Raw genomic sequence first — 21954 nt, forward strand, 5'->3', positions numbered from 1 at the left:
TTTTTCTTGTTCATGGGTTTGGTTTTATTTTTCTTCCTTTTTATATATTACGTAAATTATTGTAAGGTGCAATGAGCCTTATTATAATTACTATCGAGTAATTAATAGTAATTATAATAATAAATACTAATAATAATAAATATAATAATAATAGTATTTCCATATCGCAATCTAGTAGCAAGTATGATAAATACTGTAAGAAACAGACAACTTTTTAAAAGACATGTTTCGGCATGCTTATTGCCATCATCAGTTTAATGAGTTCCTAAGTGTGAACAGTTATAAAGTCTAAAGGTAGATGAAAAAATTATTACAACATTACATAATACAAAAGCGTGTACTATTTACAGGGTGACACCAAACATAAAGTGAAACTAAAACGTGAGAAAAGTGTTGTAATGCTGCAATTGTTTGTTAAGTTTCGGTTTGATCTTATTTATATACAAAGCTTCTTTGAGTTTTAAATCAATTGAGTTACTGGCAGAATCCAGAATTAGTATTATTATTATTATTATTATTATTATTATTATTACAATGAAATTGCAACTACTGTCCTACAACATACCACTAATTAATGTTTTCACTCCTTGTTGATCCTAAACACAGGTTGACATTTTGTGGAACTTTATAGGACCGAATGCATAAGGCGGACAAAAAAAATATTCTTTTGTCTATGTGCTAATTAGACCTCACTAGACTCGCTCTCAAGAAACATTTCTTTTGTATTTCGTACATGCAAATGAGGCTAGTGAGTCTAATTAGCACCATAAACAGGAATATTTTTTTTGGCCACCATTTATGCATTCGGTCTATGCTTTTCAATTAAAAGAGTCAGCTAGAGTTCCGTTTTATAGATGTTACTTTTTCTATGAGATCATGGTTATGTTTTTAGTTATTTGATGTGGCACAAACCATTACTGTATAATCATTAAATAAGTGAAATTTCAAAAAACAAATTCTAGTTTTCAAAAACTAGAAAAAATACCTGCTAGATCATGCATTGAGTTAAAGGAAGAGCAGTATTACAGTGATTATCCTGAGTGTATGGCTTGATTTTCACAAGGTATAATGCATGTTGAGAAAACCCAAAGACCATAGCTATCATGATGCCAACAGCAACAGAAAGTCAGAGTAAAATGCAACAGGCAGATGACAGGGTTTATGTGAAGAGCAAAGGGAAAGAAAGGGGCAGAGAGCAAGACTTAACAGGCAAAGAGTAGCGAAGAGGATTGCTAAGGGGAGCGAGTTAGGGATAGAGAACAGAGGCAAAATTGTAGTGAAGAACATGCATGGTGAAGTCAGGAGAGGACAGAGACAGACATAGCAGGCAAAATTGTATCGAAGAAGCTCACCAAGTGGAATGAGAGAGGGCTAGTCAGCATAAACAGGCAATTCCATGTGACAAGAGAAATTCAGAGGTGGAGGGAACAGCCACAAAAGAACAACTTGATTACAGACGGTTAAACAGTAAGCATAATTTCACATCAGTTAAAAAGAGCTTGATGAGCAATTTTATAGTCTTGAGCAAGTAAGCTTTAATTTCATATTAAGCTATTACTGCGAGCGAAAAATATGTTAATTGTTACCAGTTAATCTGTTAAAGAAAAAAAACAGTATTAAGTACCATTAGAATCTTTCCCAAGCTATTAGTTCCTTCAGCCTGATGTTTAACAGTCAGATAAAGTAAAATGGTAGTTAAACATGGAACCAGCCAAAACACCACCAACAACCACCAACAAAAAACCAGCCAAAATGACCCAAAAAACCATCCACAATATATACTTAATAAGACCGGTTTGTGTGATATTTGCGTACACCGCCGTCTGTGTGATGTTGCGTGACTGTCATGTTGGTTTTGGCTGGTTCCATATATATGTTTTAGTAACTACGAAAGTAAAATATGCAAATTTAGTTAAAGAATTCATGTTGAGGTATGTCCCTGTCATTATGTTGACAAAATTAAAGGTCATGGAGAAATGCAACAGATAATTACATAATCATATAATTATGTGATACCGGTAAACATTCAATTGATTGACATTGTCAAAAGGAATTACTAATACATGTACCGGTAATAACAAGACTGAGTATAAACCAGAATAAAATTTATAATTATTATAAACACAGATTCAGCACAGTAAAAATCAATCAAAGCCAGGCTGTGGCAGGTACAAAAAGCGGACCAGATCAACTGTCGTATTGCTCACCTTGGACCTAGCGAATACACCCTGTAGTGTCATAAACCAAAACTATTTGCAGGGTTTTCGATGGCTTTTCAAAGTACCGATTTGATAATGAAAGTACCTGCAACATGCTTATTTTCCGCAGCTGTAAGACCAATTATTGCAAGTGCATTGGAACGAACCCTCAAGGAAGTCCGAAACTCGCAGAAATGCTGTTTACATTCTTGAGATTGGAGAAAAAAAAAAAACTAAGCTGATTGTGTGAATGGAAATGGTCGAGTCTTCTGTTTAGAAATGTAACATATCGTGTTGTTCCGTATTTAAAAAGGATGGAAACTGCAATCTAATCTAGTAAATTTATTTATGAACGATTTACACAACAACAACTCAGAGAGCAAAACAAGATGACAATCACACCTGGCAAGCATGTGACACGAGCTTACATAATATTACATCACAAGATACAAAATAAGGCAACATGACTTCTTGTTAGTTTGAGGGAATTGCACGATTGTCTTGCGTTTCTTCAGCCCATGGCCAAAGAGAAAAACAAAAGAAGCTTATGAAGCCAACCAATCTTAAAATTTATAGCGTGAAAGTACCAGACCTATTGTAAATATCCCGACGAAATGCCTTGTCTCCAGCCTCAAATGAAAAACCCTGTATTGATCAGATGCTTGATCAGATGCTTGCCCAATTTCACCAAGGTTAGCTTTAGTTAATAAAGATTAGGGCTACCGTGATTTCTTGAAGCATTATCCACTTTTTACATCGATTCAAGGTGAAAAATCCAAGTTGATCCGGTCCAACTTTTGTACCTGCCTGCTAGGTAAGGTAAAGTCTGCTCTGATCTAATATCCCAGTTTCTGTAGCATGAAGCAACTAGGAGTATTTCTACTCCCCCCTGGATGGGATGCTAGTCCATCAAAGGGTTACCCCCAGCATCAAATTTGCTAGTACCCATTTATACACCTGGGTGGAGAGACTGGCACCATGAGAGTAACGTGTCTTGTCCAAGAACACAACACAATCTCCCTGGCCATGACCCAACCCAGACCACTTGCTCAGGAGTCAAGCGCACTAGTTAACCATGAGGCCACTATATAGCCACGCATCCCACGCCTGCCTCAGGCTGTGACAATAATATCCACAAGGTCTGGCCCAGTCCTTACTCACATTGGATGCATCTATATTCATTTGGATACCTAACCAATGATATAAAGTACACATACCTAGAGTTTATAATGCCCATGTACTGTAAAATATCTGCCAGTCTAATAAACTGCAGTGCACGAAGAAACCTCAGCCCTAAAAGATTGTCATGATAAAAAATCCACACTTCATCAAAACGTTGTAAGTTGTATTACATCTTAAAGTTTAGATGTGTTAAGGAAGAAGTTAAGTTGTGTAAGTTGTATTACATCTTAAAGTTTAGATGTGACGTTAAGGAAGAAGTTACAGGAAGGTTAGATTTCGTACAGCACATTAAATTAAATATTTAGGGGTTTAATTAATGCATTACAAATCACTTGGAATGTTGGAAGAACTTTCAAAGAAATCTTCAATAATTTGCCTGCAACTAATATTCTACAATAACTACCTATAATTAGCTCAGGGAGAGAGCTTCTACACTTTGTCTAGTTCACGAGTTAATGGGTTTCACTCTTGTTGAGCACAAGGATTTTTATCGATATCTTTACTCCATAACTACACTTGACTGTGTTAATTACATCCTTTGGGATATCAGCCTTTCTTTTTACTTTTATATTCCTTATATTTTGTGTGTGTGTTACCGTGCAAATTAAGGGTTTAAAAGGCCCTTTGCATAAACCATGATATCAATCATTAAAAATGGTCATGGCACATATGCCAGTACAAAACAGATGCCAGAAATGGAACTTGAGCTTGACCAAATTAGTAAGAATGTCAATTTTGAGGCCACTGGCATTTAGGGACTTGATTTGACAGCAATTTTAATGCTTAAAATACTAAATCAGTCGGGGATTTATACGCTGGAAAACAGCGGCTGGGTGGCAAGATTTGCCATCCAGCCTTATTCTTTTAAGTTTTTCAAACCGCTAGATAAAATCACGCACTACTAAACATCAAGCAGTGGCCTCAAATTGACATCCTTACTAATTTCATTATGCTCTTTCCATTTCTGGCATCTATTTTGTACCACAACCATTTTTATGATTGACAAGGTCACGAAACATGCGCAACCAAAGGGCCTATATGCCTTAGGGTTATTAGTTGATTACTAAAGCCAGAAAAAACACTCTTGTAAAAGAATAATTATAGAAAACCCTAGGCTTGAAAACGAAAGCATAATCCTTGTCATGAGAAAAATAAGGCAGTCATCGTCCTTAACCTGAGTCAGATCTGTGTCATTTATAAATCCCTGAGGTCTCATGACCTCTTCCCAGTAAATCATAGAAATGTATGCTGTACTCAAAATATCATGACCATACCCAGCCAGTTCTGCCTAAAATAGATGGAAACAAAGACTTCTGGAATAGTCAGGAAATCAACCAAGGACAACATCTCCAAGCAAAACATCAGCTTGTCATTAGCAGCAAGAAACTAATAATCAAAGCAAATTCAAATGCAAATTGATAACTACACCTTTTAGTCAAGCCTAACCCTAAGCTTATTAAGTAAACCCTTTTTCTATCTTTGAAATGTACTTACTGCAGCAGACTGGTCTTTCCTTGAACCAAATAAATAAATAATTTAAATCAGGGCTTGACATTAACACTCCCACATCAAGAAGCTGGCACATACCAAGCCATTTGCAAAAAGGTCTGGCAAAAATTAATTTTCCACATTCATGAAAACACTCCCTCTATTTTTTTCTCCCAGGATGGCACCATATATGATGATGATGATGATGATGATGATGATGATAATGGTAATAATGATGATAATTGATAATTGATGTTGCTCTCCCAGGTGATGATAGGGTGAAGGATAAGGAAATTAATAAGAAGGTAGAGAAATACCAGCTATTGAAAGATGAAATTGCAAAGGTCTGGCAAATGCGAAAAGTCATTGTAGTGCCTGTTGTTATTGGGGCCCTTGGAGCTGTATCAGTCGACTTTAAGGAGTACATGAGGCGAATCGGTGTGAAGGTGAGGTTGGAAGTTATCCAGAAAACAGCATTGTTGGGGACAGCCATGATACTAAGCCGGGAAAGTACTATCCCTGTTTAAAAGAAGCTCGAAGGAAAAGAGGGACCTGGGACCCGTGGTGACTTGTTGTAACCTGCTCCCAAGGACTATAACCAGCTGAATATCCTGCCTGAGTCTACAAGGAATATAATAATATAATAATAATAATAATAATAATACTAATATTAATAATATAATAGTAATAATAATAAAATAATAATGACAATGACTTTATATTGCAGCAGTAACATGTATCTACAAAGTAGCTCTACAATGTTACATCCACCAACCTAACTATAAACACTTACCGCAAAAACTATTATAATAACCATGATTATATTGTATACTTTTTAAATACCACTTAAACATTATTTAATTAATACTAAAAGTAAATCCTGAGGACATAGTACCCCATACGAGAAAAACTTAAATCCTGAAAAACTAAAAATACGAGAAAAACTTAGGTAATTAGGTGTTTGCTAGCCCTGGTACTTGGATTTTAAAGCATTCCTTTTTGAAAAGCAAACATTGGGAATGATCTTACACGTGCAGGTGGGGTACTATTAAATAGATGAAATAAAATTAAAATAATCATCATAATTAACTGAGGGCTAAGCCTTCTACTTACCCGAAGTAAGAAGTAAAACAGGAAAAACAGGGTAAAAGCAATATCAAACAGCCATAATCTCTGATTTGAAAATCCAAGCAGTGTTCAATAGGGCTAAAACAAAATAACGCAATTAGCAAATACAGACCATTGTTATTCAATATTAATTAATTTTATCTATACAATTTCCTAGATTCTGAGTGATAATGGTTAAAAAGGTTAATGCACATGAAGGTAATGAGCTTCTGGCGTGAAACACCAGCGTAAAATGTATAACAACTGAATAATTATTCTTAACTAGTATCACCCAAGTAGTGGACTAATGCAAATCCTGCATTTTGATTGGCTAATAGTCCTCTAGTAGCGAAAAGCGTGACGCTTTCTTTCGTTTTATTCCCAAATAAATATTTCTTCAACTCGCATTTGCTAACTTTATCGTTGCCTTTGCTGTACGACTATAGTTAAATATTAATGATACTAAAACAATTAGACCCTTCACCCTAAGGGCCACGGCCGGGACAATAGCCCACGAGGCATTAGGGCAAGGGCTACGGGTCTAATGTTAATTAGAAGGGCCGGTGAAAAGTGTAGTGATCCTTGCACTTGCCTGGACAATTTAAGCAACTACTGTCTCTTAAAGACACCTGATAATTCAGGTGGCTCCAATGGAATTCAAACCCATGATCTCTGCATTGCCACTAGTGCCTGAATGCTCTACCAACTGAGCTCTGATGCCACTTAGTTGGGAGCAGCTCAATTTGTGTTAAAGTTCTGAAGTCCAATCAAATGTAATCTCATTTTTAATATTGATAAATGTTTTCCACAGCACAAAATTAATATACATCCGTCGTCAGAAAAAGGGAATTAACGACAAAGAAGTACGTAGTAAATCACATGATCTGCTTAGCACATGATTTCCTAATCATATGTAAATAATAACCAAACAGATCATATAGTGTGAGTTCATTAAAACTTCGGATCCATTCCCAAACTTCCAATCTGCTAGCTAGTACCTGCAAAACCAAGGGACACTCCCTTTGCTGATATTATTGTGAAAGCACTGGAGAAACACTATAATAATCCAGCGCCACTAGAGATTGCAGGGAGTTTTCATTTTGGAACTTGGTATCAAAAGCCAGAAGGTCCATCAGCAATTTCGTTGTTGCAATTAAAGAATTATCCATTCACTGCAATTATGGTGATTTTCTCATAACAGCTCTGAGAGACTGCTTTGAGTGAGGACTTACTTTAATGCTAAAATACATTGGACCAGGTGTACATTATGTAAGAAGCTTTGGAATACCAATGACCTTATTTTTGAGGCTTAATTGCTATTTAAGGCAATGGAGAGTCGGATGAAAGTGAACAAAGTTGGAACTGTGAACACTAGTGAAGCAATCACGTCATCATTGTGGTTGCACTCATGCTGCATCAAAGTGTAAATTAAGGTCATCAAAATGATACAAATGTAGCAAAACTGTGAAGGGCTAGGTGTAACAGCAGGTTAGAGTTGCAGGTCATTGTTTCACCATTGCTGACACAAACCTGCAATTAACTTTACTGCAAACATTAGGTCTTTACAATGCTATGCTTGAGGTAATGTTTAAGCCTAAGGTTTAGCATTTTTGCAGAGGTTTGGTTTAATTGTTTCAGTTTTGTTGTTCAATAGTGAACTGAGATCTTTTCTGGGCATGATTTAGTATTACCACTTGATCACTTCTACCAGATTTGATAACTACACTAGCTTCACTGCATGAACTCTTAAAGAAAGATGCCCAGTGGACATGGACACAGGGATGTCAGCAGGCATATGAAGCTTGCAAGCTTGCAAGTCTCACCTGTCCAGTGATACACTCCTGGTGCATTACGATGGGAATCGTGTGCTAAGGTTAGCCTATGAGGCCTCCAGTTATAGCCTTGGGGCTGTCATCAGCCAATCAGCTTAATGTTTGTCAAACACTCAAGTTCAAGTGAAAGAAATTATACTCACAAAAAGAGCACGAGGTTTGTCAATCTTCTTTGGAGTCAAGAAATTTCATCAATTCTTCTAGTCGGCCAAAAATTTAATTTGATCACTAATCACAAGTTTTTTTTGCCTTTAGTTAATGTTAGCTACTCTTAGTCCAAAATCTACCAACCCCATTGGCAGCAGCAAGGATGCAGAGGGGGACTCTGGTACTCTCAGCTTATGATTATGAGATTGAAAACCAAAGATCTGAGAACGTTGATCCTTATTGCGGTGCACTCTCGAGGTTACCTCATGAGGATTCCTCAATTGGTGCTGAAGGTGCACTTTACAATGTGAGTGCAATTGATAAAGATTTTCCGGTTACAGGAGCATTCTTGTCACCAGAGCCTCGGATTGACCCAAGGATCTGGGAAACTCTATGTAGGAGAACATGAACCGTAGGGTTCTTAATTAGCCAAAAATTGGCTATTTGAACCATACGGCACCTGCTCACTCCCCGTGCTAACATGAATGCACCCATTAGAGACACTTTTAATTGTTTTTGACAAAAACCAACTAGAAGACACTTTGTTTTAGGGTTTCCCAGAGCTCTTCTCTCCTTCAGTCAAGAGAAGAGCTCTGGGGTCAAGATTGGGCAATGTCTGCAGATCCTTAAACTTAGTATTAAATTTAAAGTGCATCAATTTGTCATGTTGGGAATGGCCAGAGATATGTTGTGATGAGGCTCTTAAGCCCATTACAACAGAAGGCACGAGCTGTCTTGCGAAGACCATTGTGTTCAGGCACACGATTTGCATGTGATAGTGCACTAAACGAGGGCATTATTAAACCAGGAAACACTGAAACATTGAAACAGCCAAACGAAACACCAAAACAGCATGTATAACCCCACCATACATTGAATACTAACCAAAAAAGGTTGGATTTGAGATTAAATATTGTTTTAGGCCTAATTAAAACATTATTGCTCCTAATTCATTGAGATTAAGATTAGGATTCAGATTAAGACTGAGATTAGACCCGATAATTAGGCCTAAAACAATATTTAATCTTAAATCGAAACTTTGTCAGTTAGCATTTAATGTATTGGGGTCATACATGGTGTTTTGGCGCTCTGTTTCGCTGTTTCGTTGTTTAGTAATGTGACCTCTAAATGATGGAGGCAAGTTGGAAGTTAGAGTGCCAGAAGTGGTTCTAAAGTCAAGTTAATAATGATGAAGTCAACTGCACAAATCCTGTATACAGTATTTCTGAACCAGTTGTAAGTGAATCTCTAAGTGAAGATCATTGTAAGACAATGGCGCGTACTGCACAAGTGTTTCCAAGAAGATCTTGTAGGAATACAGTTAGAAGCTTGTTGTAAAACTTGACTCATAACTTTAAGGGGAGAGCAGTGTAATGTATTCCCATGATGCTTTGGTGGATTAAAGGTGGGTCATGTTGTTCAGCCATGTTTGATATGTTACATCACCCACTGAAAAAATATATGGTTTTGGCTTACTTGTAGAGAACTGACCAGTATATAATTTCTACAATTCAAATAAAATTACTTACTAGTGGGATTCCACAATGAATAATATAATGTATAACACACTTGCAAGAAAATGAAGCGCAACCTGAAAGAAAATGAGAAAATTTCACTAACAAATAAATTTCCAGATTGCATGCAGATTGAGACTCTTTCAGATTTATATTACGAGAAAAATGAAAAAAAAAATTGGTTGTGGAAACAGGTTTCGTAAGGTTTTCAAAAAGCATGCATAAATTGTGGAAGAATAAAACTAATTTTTAGCTTTTTATTTCTCCATTTCATCAAATTTAAAACACATCAAATAGGTCTATTCTTAACCTTTTTATTACGCCAGATACTGCTTAACCTACATAAATCTACAACTGCAACATTTTAACCCATTCACCCCTAAACCAGCCTAAACCGACCATGCTTAGTATTTTACTCGGTCTAATGCCAGACTAACCCCCATCTATGTCAGTATTTCACATCTGCCCTTGAAGCTTCCTGTCTCAGCCGGCCATTGGCAAAACCTAGATTGGACCGGACCGGACCGGACCGGACCGGACCAGACCAGACTGGACACCTGCGAAGGTGGGAAGTAACCTTAACTGGTGACCTAGGGATTTCATGTGTCTACTTCTGAATTTTGTTATTGATCTGGTCCAAGTTTTGTGGATCTGATCCGATCTGCTCTTCACTGTGCATGAATGTTATCAAGCCATATACCAGCTGACTAAAGGAGTTTATTTACTACAAAAAAATACATTTAGATGTCTAAAAAAGACTTCTTTTTGCCAACACTTTGGCTCAGTCACCAGCACTGCCCAACCTTTGGATAGACTGAGAGCAGTCGTCCTTTCTTCCTCATATTCAATGCGCTGGTGGATATAAAAACATTATGCAAGTTTTGGATAAAACTGAGAAGGGATTGAGGAGAGGATACCTTGGGTCCAGGCTACCAGCTCGCGTGGCGTGGGTCGTGCTCATAGTAGGGAGCTTGACAGGAAATTGACTCAGAGAGCCTTACCCTAGCCTGCATAGGTGGGGATTTTGACACGTATTGAATTGGCCCATGGTTGGAAATTTGATATGTCCGCCATCTTGGAACACCAAGAGAACCTAGAGATAAGTAATCCTCAACCTTCGTTTTGATGGGACTTCTTAGGTTTGCCAGATTTTTCTGGACACCATGGGTGAAAGAAAGGTAAGCGAATCCGTCTTCATAGGCAAATCCATACCGGTTTCGTCCATTTTACAGAAGTCGGTCAATGTTTATGTTCATGTGTATGTGTATGTTCGTTACTGTTTCTTTTGTTCAATCATCTTGTATGCATGCTTTATAACTTACCTCTATATCCTATCCTATAATCTGGAGGAATCACCTTTTAGCAGGCAGTTCAATGACATTCTGTAATTTTGACTTTCAAATTATACCTCTATATCCTATCCGATAATCTGGAGGACTTTCAAATTACAGAATGTCATAGAACTGCCTGCTAAAAGGTGATTCCTCCAGATTATAGAATAGGATATAGAAGTATAATTTGAAAGTCAAAATTTCAGAATGTCATAGAACTGCCTGCTAAAAGGTGATTCCTCCAGATTATAGGATAGGATATAGAGGTAAGTTATAAAGCATGCATACAAGATGATTGAACAAAAGAAACAGTAACGAACATACACATACACATGAACATAAACATGAGCATGTGGAAAAATTAAGTTAATCCCAAATGGTCTCTTTCACTGCTAACGTGTTGCAACACACAAAAGCATTCAAGTGCTGTTGAATTTTAAATAAATCACAAATTATCACTTTGGTTCACATGTTTCATGTTAATCAGAAATTATGTGATGTGTGTTGCAAAAATGAAACAACTTGCAGAGTGTCACTTACCAATTCAACATCTTTGACAAATTATCATTATAAATCTGCACAACAAAAGTGTCAAATTTTGGCTTTACCATAACAGGAACAAGAAGTAGAAAGAAAGACAATTATAAAAATTCTTTAAGGATCCATAGGAAGCTATTTAAAAAAATGAATCATTAAGTCTTATTTTTGTCACTAGTAAATGGAAGTTATTTATCATTAAAATTAAGGTTGTCTCGTCGAGTACAACTTTTCAGTTCTTTTTTCTTTCTTGTTGTTGTAGTCCGGATTAGATATCTCCCTTCGGATAAACTTTAAGAGGTGCTTGATGTGTTTGTTTACAAAAAGACACGTGCTATGACCAAACCTGGAAGACACCAAGCGATGGGAGATTTTGATAGAGTTAGTTCGAGTTAGAAAGAGTTAGTTCGAGTATTAGGGAAGGGTAGCATTTCAGACGAAATTAAGTAGAATACAAATTTATTTTACCCGCCGATAGCCAAACCGGCCTGCTATCAACACTTACCAGGAATCGGCCTTTGAAAGTCTGCGCAGTTATCAAGGTCGCAGCTTTTTCTTTGAGTCGGACATAAATCCCTCTGTTGGAAACACCCGATGATTGCAAACGATTGACGTTCTTGTTTCCATCCTTTTTAATGGGGTTCAGTCTTGTTCGTTTTGAGTCACAAATTTTCCTTATCAACCTGGAGATCAAAATAACCGCAAGACCGCTAAGGAAGACAGCTACGCTTGTTCCTAAGAAATAGTACCATTTTCGATCTTGCGGCGCCACTAAGCAGTCTGGTTTGCAATTCAGAAGCAGTTCTGCTCGAGAGCAAGTTGTAGTTGTCATACTGTTTTCGTTGTAGGAAATACGGCCATGAAAATTGCTGTGCAGTTACATCTGCACAGTGAACAAACAAGCTGGCGTTAATTATGAATGACAGAACATCGTGCCGAGGGTAGTAATTCATTATTTATCGCTATTAATAGATAGTAAGAATATAGGAATGATATCAAGTGGAGAACTTTTTCAGTTTCAATAAACGTCCGAAACAGGTAGAAATACAAAGAAGGAATCTTCATCATAGCTTTCAAATTCATTTCTGTTTGTATGAAGCTTAAGTTTACCGTGATTTTCGAATTAAGTGCAACTAAGCAACTGACGTTACCTTTGATCGTATGTCAATTCTTATTACATCAGAGCAAAATGAGTGAATCAACTTTACAGGCAACCGGGCAACAAGTGTAAACAGAGAATATTTTGGCCAAATTGGAGCCTTCAACAATTTCATAAGAACAATTGGCAAAATATGTCATATAACAGCCCAAGGAGATGATCGTAATTCTTTGGGTTTCCTTTATTCATAACACAAAGAATTTATTCGAGAGTTTCCATGGAGATTTTTTAAATTGTGTCTGGTGGAGGACTCAGTGCCAAAGCCGATAAAAGATTGCTTTTACAGAAAAACGAAAGCATTCAAAGATTATTATCAATGCATCCCTAATGTTCTTGCGAATATTTAATAGCGAGCACGAAAATTAACTCCGTGCTGTTTTCTGAAGCACGCGCGTTTTTGAGACGCGGACGGCAACCGGAAGTGAGCTGTTTTCCCTTTTAACTCATCTTCACGCAACCACATTTAAATTGCTAAGTATCGTTTCCCCATTAGAGATGATTAGCATAAAAATCTGGAAGACAACACTGTGTCGGGCACGCAAAATGTTTTCTTCCGGTTGCCGTCCGTGTCTAAGATCTCCTTGGTTTGACCACAGGCAGCCCAAGCTCCGTATGCGATTTAAAGCCTTTGTATGGGAAAATTAAATTTGAGCTTATAAATGCTAAAATAAGCTGTAAATGTAGAAATAAACTTCACTTACCTCTACATACAGTTTTCCTCGTCTGTTCTGTGCAATCGGAGGGCAAACTTGTGTCCGTTTTAGACGGGTTTGTGGCTTTCGAATTTTTACGATGCTGTTAGTTGTTATGTGGCAGCTTGGGATGCCTGTGGTTTGACAATAAAGTGCTTGCTAACACAATGGACTGAAATTGAAACTAATATTTACAAAAGAAACTAAAACGCTCCAAATGTAGCAAAGCTAATCTGAGGCAGTTATTAATTCAATGTTGTCTGTCCAGCCAAGGAGTATCACGCAAAAGTTACGCTCGAGTTTTGCTTTATATTCCGGTACCCCGCGTAAAAAACAAAAACAAAGACGTTCGGACGGTTCTTGGTCCCGTTTCTCGAAAGTTTTCGAGCCCGAAAAGCCGTTTATGAATCTGTCATCCATACATCCATCATGTATGTTTTAACAATGGTCCTGTTCTTTGGGCGGCAGTTGAATTCGTCATAGAAACATTTGATTGACGTCCTCCTAAATCTTACTTTCGAAATATCAAGAATTAGTATAAACACACAGGTGATTATACAAAATCGCGCGCTCTCATTGGCTCGCTATCTCGGATTATCAGCCGATAATCACCTCGACGGACTAAATGGCTGCCAGTAGTCGTTTTGCCACTGTAAGTGAAGATGATTCCGCGTTGAAGTGTTTTTTTTTTTTTTTTCTCTTTTTTGAAATTAACCCGTGTTTTTCATATTTAACAATTATTCGCCGAAGGCTCAGTGATTATCGGTGAATATTCACCGAGACTTCGTCTCGGTGAATATTCACCGATAATCACTTCGCCTTCGGCGAATAATTGTTTAATACGAAAAATGTTGTTGAGGGGCGCGTGTGACTATTTTTAGGGAGCTTACGAAACGAAGATGGCGACGGCAAAGAGGACTTCATTTTAAAAAAGCGAGTTTGCGTTATTCATATCACTACGAAACCATTTCATGTCGTTTCGCGTTAAAAATGTGTTTTAACTGTCGAGGAATTAAACTGGTATGAGTGAGTTGAAAGCGTATAGAGAGAACTGAAAATTTATCGTCATGTGCTAACGTCCTCCACAGAACCTTGAATTTGGTCATTTCACGTCGTCATTTAGGAGATGACGGCAAAGAAATGTACCAAAATGTAAAACGCACGTGCAGAGCGTGCAGAGCCATTGTTTTTGCTCACTAAACCTATTGTTTTGTAGCGTAGTCGTTGCCGTCGGCGTCGTCGTTTCGTAAGCTCCCTAACAACCGCTGTAAGACGCTGTAATAATATACATGAAAAACAACCTCGTCCCCAGGGCGCTTTTCCCAAAGCGAGAGAAAAGCGCCCTGGGGACGAGGTTGCATGAAAAAATTACTCCATTGTGATTGATTAATAGAAATGCCAATCAAATGTGAGCCCTGGATCGATGGCGCAATATTGCGTGATTGCACGCGTGATATGCGTGGGTTGCTTCTGATCAGCCGTCTCAGATTTTTTCATGTATCAGTTATTAATACTTAGTAATCACATGATTTTTCCTGCAATTTGGAATAAATAAGCACTTGTAAGATGAACAAAGCCTGTAGGGCGAGGTCAATTTGCAGTCTTTGAATAGCCTGCAAAGCAGGCGTATTTTTGTTTTGGTAAGAATTATCGGCCGACATCTTGGATAACTAGACTAACAGAGGTCTGAGGCGAGTAAAAGAAATCGCATTCACTAAGAAGGGGACAGTATAAAATGGTAGTGATGAAGAGGAGAGAAATACTCAATATTCTCCCCCTCTCCGACCCTTTCCCCGCCCCTCGTCCGAATTCTCTACTAGGCTGCGCGGCCATTTACGAACGTTGCACCTTGAACAAGCGTCCGCTGGCCAAAAGACGCCTGCTTTTGCACGCTACAATAGTCTTGAAAAAATCCACAAGTGCTTATTTAGCAACTTCGTTCCCAGGGCTTTTCACCACGGAGAGTAGGACGGGCCCATCCCACTCTCGGTGGTGAAAAGCCCTGGAAACGAGGTTGCTTTTCTATTCCAAACTGCACTCAATATAATTTGATTACCTATGCAAACAGCTGCCTTTCGTTTGCCATTTACCTTTTCACCGTGGGTCACCCTGTCTGAGAGCCAGGGTTACCCTTGTGCAAGGGTAACCCTAGTCTCCTTCGCAGGGGGAGCGTTGCGCGACATCAAAAAACGGCTGCGAAGGAGACTAGGGTAACCCTACCTGCCCTGTAAACGATCTGCTGGGGATATTTTACTCGCCTAACCGGGACAACTTTTTAATTGGCCTTACAACGCCGCTGAGTTAAGTGAATATTTGCAATTGGTCAGTTTTGCAAAACGATCACGTGATTCGTAAAATGAACATTTTTCATTGAAAATTTACAGAAACACTTCGGTCTTGTTTGAAGGATGCAGAGATGGCGCGGTGGTGAGAGCACTCGCCTCCCACCTTTGTGGCCCGGGTTCGATTCCCAACCTCGTTTCCATGGACCCTGGGAACGAGGTTGTTCGATTTTCAGACTCGGCGTCATGATGTGGATTGAGTTTGTTGGTTCTCTACTCTGCACCGCGAGCTTTTTGTCCTAATATTCTTGTTTTCCCCTCTTCTCAAAAACCAAAATTTGATTTGCGTTCATTTGTTAATTTCAATTTACAGTGTTCTCATGATCTCAATCAGTTATTCAGCGCTAGAAGATTAGACACTTGAAGTGCCACTATGATCAAAAAATCAATTCTTTTTTTTTTCTTCAGATTTTGAAAGTGTGATTCCTTAAAACTTGACGGGCAAAATTTTGAGCTTTGATTTTTTATCCAAAGGCTGTTTACTTCCAGGTTTGAGTGTAAGTTTTGGATTTCACGGTCCGCCATTGCTCGCTTTCAACACTGACCGAATGGACCTCAGGGGGTTAGATCTAGGGAAAGTGACGTCATTGACTCAATAGCGTATTTTTTCAGCGTGTAAACGCAGTTTCATTTTATGTATGCAAAATACGATTTTAAAAATCTGAAAGCCCGAAACTCCTGTGCTCCATGTTAATTCAGTCGCAAACAAACGCATTGCATTCTTAAAATAGTCAGTGTTTGACGTCATCTTCTCCACTCGGTCCCGCTCTCTCAGGATTTTAAAGTTAGAAATGGCGGACCATTAAAAAGGATAATTCCAGTGTCTTCTTGAAATTAAAGCTTAAGACTTGGGTTACTTAGTGTTTAGTTAACATAGTTTTGAAATCCAAAGAAACAAAGAATTGAAAATACATTGTTCGTGGTTAGTCTTACAAACCTCGTTTCATCCCGACCAAGGGACTCATCAGAGACCTTTCTGCTTGTCAAACTCGTTGGGCATCACGCCCAAAGTCCCGTTCGCTAACAAAATGATGACAGCAATCTCGTCTTATATCTCATAAGGATTCCAGACGCCACAAATACGGGAACGGGACTTTGGGCGTGATGCCCAACGAGTTTGTCAAGCCGCAGAAAGGTCTCTGATGAGTCCCTTGGTCGGGATGAAACGAGCTTCGTAAGACTAACCACGAACAATGTATTTTCACAAGTAACTGTCAACTTTATTGTCAAAAAAAGAATTTGACTTTTTTATCATGCGTACCACTTTAAATAAAGTTCCTTTCCTTTCCTTTCCTTCCACGCATGACGGAACACGTCAACCTCCTCTCTCTTCTGAGCCTTTTTTGTCAACGACAATTTGAACCGGTTGATAAGGTGACCCTAGCTAGAAATTTTGCTTGTTAACCCGGGCTATCCTTCAACCCTCTTGCTAGTGTAACCCTTGTAATAGAGTTACCCTACCTGCTTGTAAGGAGGGGCCTTACGAGGCGTTTTCAAACCACAGGCGGAAACCGGAAGTTAACAATTTTGCATGTCAGGACAGCAGTCTCTCGCCGCAATTTTTTCGAACCCCTCTTTCTGGAATTTCTGGATCCGCCCCTGGGTTTTATCAGTTGACCCTGAGATGGGAAGGCAACAAAAAGTTGGTGATGAAATCAACGATTCCTGAGGAATCCATAACCCGACGATTCTTGGCACTTTTTTGGGATCAATTCACGAATCACGCGAAACCCCTTCCAGACCCTGTAGTCTCCTTCGCAGCGGGATCACGCAACGCTCTGGGGGTTTGGGGGGGGAGGGGGGAGGGAGGAGATGGTCATGTACCCATATTTGGCATTTGGTGTTACCGTATAACACTGCCGTGTCTTTTTTCAGTGCATTGGGTTCGTTGTGTCGCCTCCAGCCGCCGCCAACTGCTCGGTCACGTTCAAATAGTTCACCCAATCTTGAGGTGCCAACATGGTCTGTTCGCTCATCAAAACACCACCGAGTCGTAGGTTAATCTGCTTGAAGAGCCCATCGACCACGATGCCGTTGGTGGCAAGACGAATTCAATTTCCATTCCACTTCCAAGTAGCTGCGACCCAAATCGACAAACTCGTCCAAGCCGGGAATCGTAAAGGAAATGGGTACGATACCCGTCATGGCTTGACTATAGGGGACCATCCGATAGGCCTGTACGGTCGCGTTCGTCGAAGGGACGGTAAATGGGAGGGACGTTAGGTGACCCGGTTGCCAAGGAGATTAGATGACATTCGAACTGGATTGTGATTGGCCGAAGTGTTCGCGTGTTTGCTACTCGCTTTTATGCACGATTTTTCTATTGCTTTGTCAGTATCTCGTTCTCCGATTTGTTGTGATTGGTCAGATGTGATACTCCGGCCTTGCGACTTGCTTACTTACTGACGTAAGTCTCATGCCTCTGAGATAGGATGTGTATACGTATCGTATATGCCAAAATGACTCGAGGGTTTTCCCGCGGGTATTCCGGTTCATTTCCTACCTTATCAAACTCAACCCCCATCTAATTAGACTAATTACTTCTGATCCTGTGCCGCTGGCTCGTACTTGGGCCGCATAGCTACTGTAGGGATGGCCTGTAAATGCTTAAGACTTGGTGTCTTCTAGGCAAACCCTTCGCAATTCAATCTTGCGACTACGAGAACGTTTGAAAAAGCAAGGCCTATTTGATATTTGTTTGTATTTAATACCAAAATTAGGGTTAATCCTCATTTTAATTTCGATTGCTTCCTAATTTTATCCTCAGGCAAAAGAATTCAGAACTGAAAGCAAAATCTCCTGCACATAGTCGACGCGGTACATGTTTGCTTCAAATTTATCGCTTACCACGAGAATAGATAATTTGCCTTATTTTACTTTATGATCCTGAAACGCTTGGGAAAGACTTCGAACTGAAGGCTCCCCTGTGATCACGAGATCGTCACTTTGTCTTCCACACCTCCGACCATCCAAGCATACTGGAAAATCAGCCGGGCAGCAAAACGAGGGAACTGCAGGCGCAGGAGGGCAGCACACTTTGTAGGGCGGCTTGCAACATTTGTTATGTTCACAACAGGTAGCTTGCGGAAATGGGCAACATAGCATCTCATCAAAGGTTTTTCCTTTAAATGTCGCAGTTCCTGAAAAATAGGTCAATATGTTTTCAGGAATTTAACATCTAGACGGGAGGGTGCAGAAAAGAGAGGCTAATAACGCTAATGCCTTCCCCTGAACTATCTTTGCCTGCTTCGTGTCTTCGAAAATAGAGCAATTTCAGAATACCCCCTCACTAATGTCCTTAGTGCTCAGATACCGAGGTCCGCGGTCCGCAGTCCCGAAGTGTGTGACTAAGTATTTGTGGAAAGCGCTGCTGCAGTCCGTAGTCCCGTGGTGTGTGACTATTAAAGTGTTTGTGGGAAGTGTTACCGCGGTCCGCAGTAAACGAGAGCTATTTTCTGCACACGAACTCGTGAAAAGTGTAGTTAACCGAACCATAAAATGAAAGCTAAAATGTTAAAAGAGAGTTTAGGCCTAATCACTGAAACCAGCGCTAAGGCTTAATCAGTAAACGAGTGCTATTTTCTTCCCACGATCTTGTGAAAAATGTAGTTAGGGTTAGAATAACGTTACTTTTTTATTGATTTTGATCTAAAGTCGCTAGAATACACATCAAGACATCGATACAGTTTCGGGCGATGTAATTCGAGGTTTCGGACGACATTGCCCTGGTTCCGGCTTTTGAAAATTGCAATAACAAAAGTGAAAGATTTGACCACCGCGGCACTGCAGTGGCAGTGCTAAATGTCGAGTACATAATGTAAATACGCTCCACTGCGGGACTGCGGTAGCACAAGTAAACTACGCACAACTGCGGGACTGCGGTAGCAGGTTTCTAAGGATGAATATAAGTGAGGGGGTATTCTAGAATCAAGCCGAAAATAGAATTAAGATCCGCCCTGAATTAGTCACCAGAAGAAGACGGCGATCAAACAAAGGCACCCCACTAGATTTTGGTAGGGAACATGTACACGGAGGGAAAACTTGCTCATTATCTCAGTGAAAACTCCACTTTCAAAATTCACTTCCGCACCTATCTTCAAAAGTGGGCACATAAAAGGAAAGCGAAATAATAAATGTACTATATATACCTTCAGATAACATTTACTCTCTCGAACTCTCGATTGACGAAGTTGTCACATATTTCTTGTTTTCTTGACTCTCAATGTCGTACATCTTGGGTTAACGACGCCCGCTTTCAATTTCAGCGAGAGCGGAAGTATTAAACCGGAAGTTTTTGAACTCAACAACTGCCTCGACTCACCTCGCCTGACTTGACAACCAAAGAAAAATGTGTAAATTCTCCGCTTATTTTTTAGCCGATTCTTGACTCGAATACTTTTACTTCTCAACTAATTTTCATAAATCATTTGTTAACTCGACACATTAGCTGTATATGCTAGGAGCCTATAAACAAGCTCCAATTGATTTCAAGTATAAATAAAGTAATGAGTTATGAGAAACTCTCAATGCCTTACATCTAGGGTTGATGACGCCCGCTTTCAATTTCAGCGAGAGCGGAAGTATTAATCCGGAAGTGTATTCTACACTGTTTAGATTTCAAAAACACTTTCTCTCACCTTTACAGCATGTCTGCTGTGCCTTACTTGGGCAACAGGATGAGCTCCTTGCATCACAAGCCTGTGGGTATGGCCGGGAACAGCCGCATCCATTTCGAACGATATTTGCGTCTTCCATGCAACGGTTGGTCGCTTCTGTGCACCACTTAGATACTGTTAGGTCATCTCCAGCCGCCTTCCACAACTGACTCGTCAACAACCCCGAAAACGTAGTGAACTCGGAGAAGCCTTGTCCACCGAGCGTGAAGGACATGTCAACCATTACGTTTTGAACGGGACAGCACAGGCTGTTAAAGGTCGAGATGACTTTCTGCGCGTCTTCTATGGACACCCTCAGACTGATATCCAACAACTGTTCTATCTGAACCTCTTTGAGACAAGGGACAGAAGAACAGTTGCAAGGAACGGTTGACTTGGTAACAGGCCCGTTAACGAACTTCTCATAGTCTGCGCCAATCGATTTGAAATCTTGGGGTGCGTCCTTGTTCCTCATGTTGTAGCCGACTCCTATAGTTTTTATTCCTTTTGTGTCTAGATAAACACAAGGCTTTTTTCCCTCGTGTCTTATGATCATCGGTTTTGGATCGCATGTTTCTGCTTGAAAGCCATGTAGAAATACAGCGAGCAAAATCACTAATGTGAGATTCATCTCCATCTTTCTGAGTGGTTCCAAGAGTGCTGAGTGACTGATAGAAACTGAAAGCCAACTTCCCTTTGACATCACGTGCCCTGACGGGCTCCTTTCTGTCTGCCGAGAAAAAAAGTTTCATTATTTTCTTTGGTACCGAGGGATGGGTGAGAACTGAGCTTTTCACTTGACACCTATACCCCTTATAATCCTTTTTATACTCACATTACCCATAACATAACTATAAGGCCTTTTACATCCTTCTTGATACTGGTTTTATCTTGTTTTCGCTCCAAAAATATCATTCCATGCTTTTCCAAGTTCTCCTGGAAAAAAGGGTGCCATTAATCATTGCAATCTTTCTCTGTTCAAGTGGGGTTTCGCCCAAGGAGCAAGCTTTCCGCACACCACAGCTGCAACCTTCAAATCAGTACGTGACAAATGATTGCGTGATGCTCAGTTCGTGTGCACAATAACAATAGGTGGGCCAATAAACATACCAATGATACCACGGAGCACAAGAACAACCTTAAGAATCCCCTCAGATGGCCAATTCGGCTGTGCAGCCAATAATTTGCACGCAACACGAAGAATAAAAACACATCATAAACACATCGGCGCGGCGACCTGAATCGTTCTAAAAATCGTTTGTAAAGACCTGCGTACGTTGTACCTCTTACTGAAAACCGGAATAGGCTTAAGTTTCAGCAAGAGCGAATGACTCATAGTGGTACTAAGGATGCTGAACTTGTGTTTGAGGGCTACGGGAAGACTACGTTCCTCGTTCCTTCGTGAAACTAAATTGATCCTCCAAAAAACCTTAGGACGGGTGAATACACCAGTTGTGACCGGCTTTGGCATGAGCGCACAGTGATTTTCAGTTGTTCCATTCTATTGTTTTGTTTGGTGATTGGCAAATTTTTTTTCGCCAGTGAGTATCAAAACTGACCAATGCCAGGAGCCCAAAGCTTCAATACTTGGTTTATGTAACGGCGTTTTCACAGATCAAGCAATTTTTAGACGAGTTTTAAATACGATTTGGCTTGCTCGAGTGACCAATCTCAATCCCATGGGCACTAATATCTTTTGCCAGACCTGTGATTAGCTGGAAAGGTCTGGTTTCGCGAAAATATCAATCTAAAAATAACTCGGCCTGTTAA

The 21954-nt window shown here is 39.6% G+C and overlaps 2 protein-coding genes across 4 annotated transcripts; both read right to left on the reverse strand.

Moving 5' to 3' along the window:
- Positions 1-1865: 1865 nt before the first annotated feature.
- On the reverse strand, positions 1866-12240 carry LOC138033158 (calcium-activated potassium channel subunit alpha-1a-like). The gene is made up of 6 exons (XM_068880922.1): positions 11842-12240; positions 9484-9545; positions 5982-6074; positions 4655-4766; positions 3416-3491; positions 1866-1885 (listed from the first exon to the last, which is right to left on the reverse strand). The coding sequence occupies exons 1-4, from the start codon at positions 12166-12168 to the stop codon at positions 4742-4744; spliced, it is 507 nt and encodes a 168-aa protein (XP_068737023.1). The 5' UTR covers positions 12169-12240; the 3' UTR covers positions 1866-1885; positions 3416-3491; positions 4655-4741.
- Positions 12241-18215: 5975 nt separating this feature from the next.
- On the reverse strand, positions 18216-21194 carry LOC138033463 (uncharacterized). Of its 3 annotated transcripts, none has more exons than XM_068881205.1 (3): positions 21025-21194; positions 20167-20914; positions 18216-18669 (listed from the first exon to the last, which is right to left on the reverse strand). In XM_068881205.1, exons 1-3 carry the CDS (start codon positions 21097-21099, stop codon positions 18398-18400), a joined length of 1095 nt encoding a protein of 364 aa, XP_068737306.1. In that variant the 5' UTR covers positions 21100-21194; the 3' UTR covers positions 18216-18397. The 3 variants fall into 3 exon arrangements, with proteins under 3 accessions (XP_068737306.1, XP_068737307.1, XP_068737308.1); XM_068881206.1 differs by having other exon boundaries at positions 21020-21142; XM_068881207.1 differs by having other exon boundaries at positions 20167-20910; positions 21025-21043.
- Between the last annotated feature and the right edge of the window lie 760 nt (positions 21195-21954).

The sequence above is a fragment of the Montipora capricornis genome, chromosome 14 (assembly GCF_036669925.1).
Source record: "Montipora capricornis isolate CH-2021 chromosome 14, ASM3666992v2, whole genome shotgun sequence".
Taxonomy (NCBI): Eukaryota; Metazoa; Cnidaria; class Anthozoa; order Scleractinia; family Acroporidae; genus Montipora; species Montipora capricornis.

Bases quoted from the DNA above. Each gene is read 5' to 3' on its own strand.
- LOC138033158 (XM_068880922.1), bottom strand. From the start codon at position 12,168: ATGACAACTACAACTTGCTCTCGAGCAGAACTGCTTCTGAATTGCAAA. The intron at 6,075-9,483 runs GTAAGTAATTTT...ATTTTGTTTTAG, and splicing joins TTCATTGTGGAATCCCACTA to CCCTATTGAACACTGCTTGG. The intron at 4,767-5,981 runs GTAAGTAGAAGG...TTTGATTATTAG, and splicing joins TGTTTTACTTCTTACTTCGG to TTTCTTGCTGCTAATGACAA.
- LOC138033463 (XM_068881205.1), bottom strand. From the start codon at position 21,099: ATGATATTTTTGGAGCGAAAACAAGATAAAACCAGTATCAAGAAGGAT. The intron at 20,915-21,024 runs GTAATGTGAGTA...TTTTCTCGGCAG, and splicing joins GCCTTATAGTTATGTTATGG to ACAGAAAGGAGCCCGTCAGG. The intron at 18,670-20,166 runs GTGAGAGAAAGT...CCTATTTTTCAG, and splicing joins ACAGCAGACATGCTGTAAAG to GAACTGCGACATTTAAAGGA.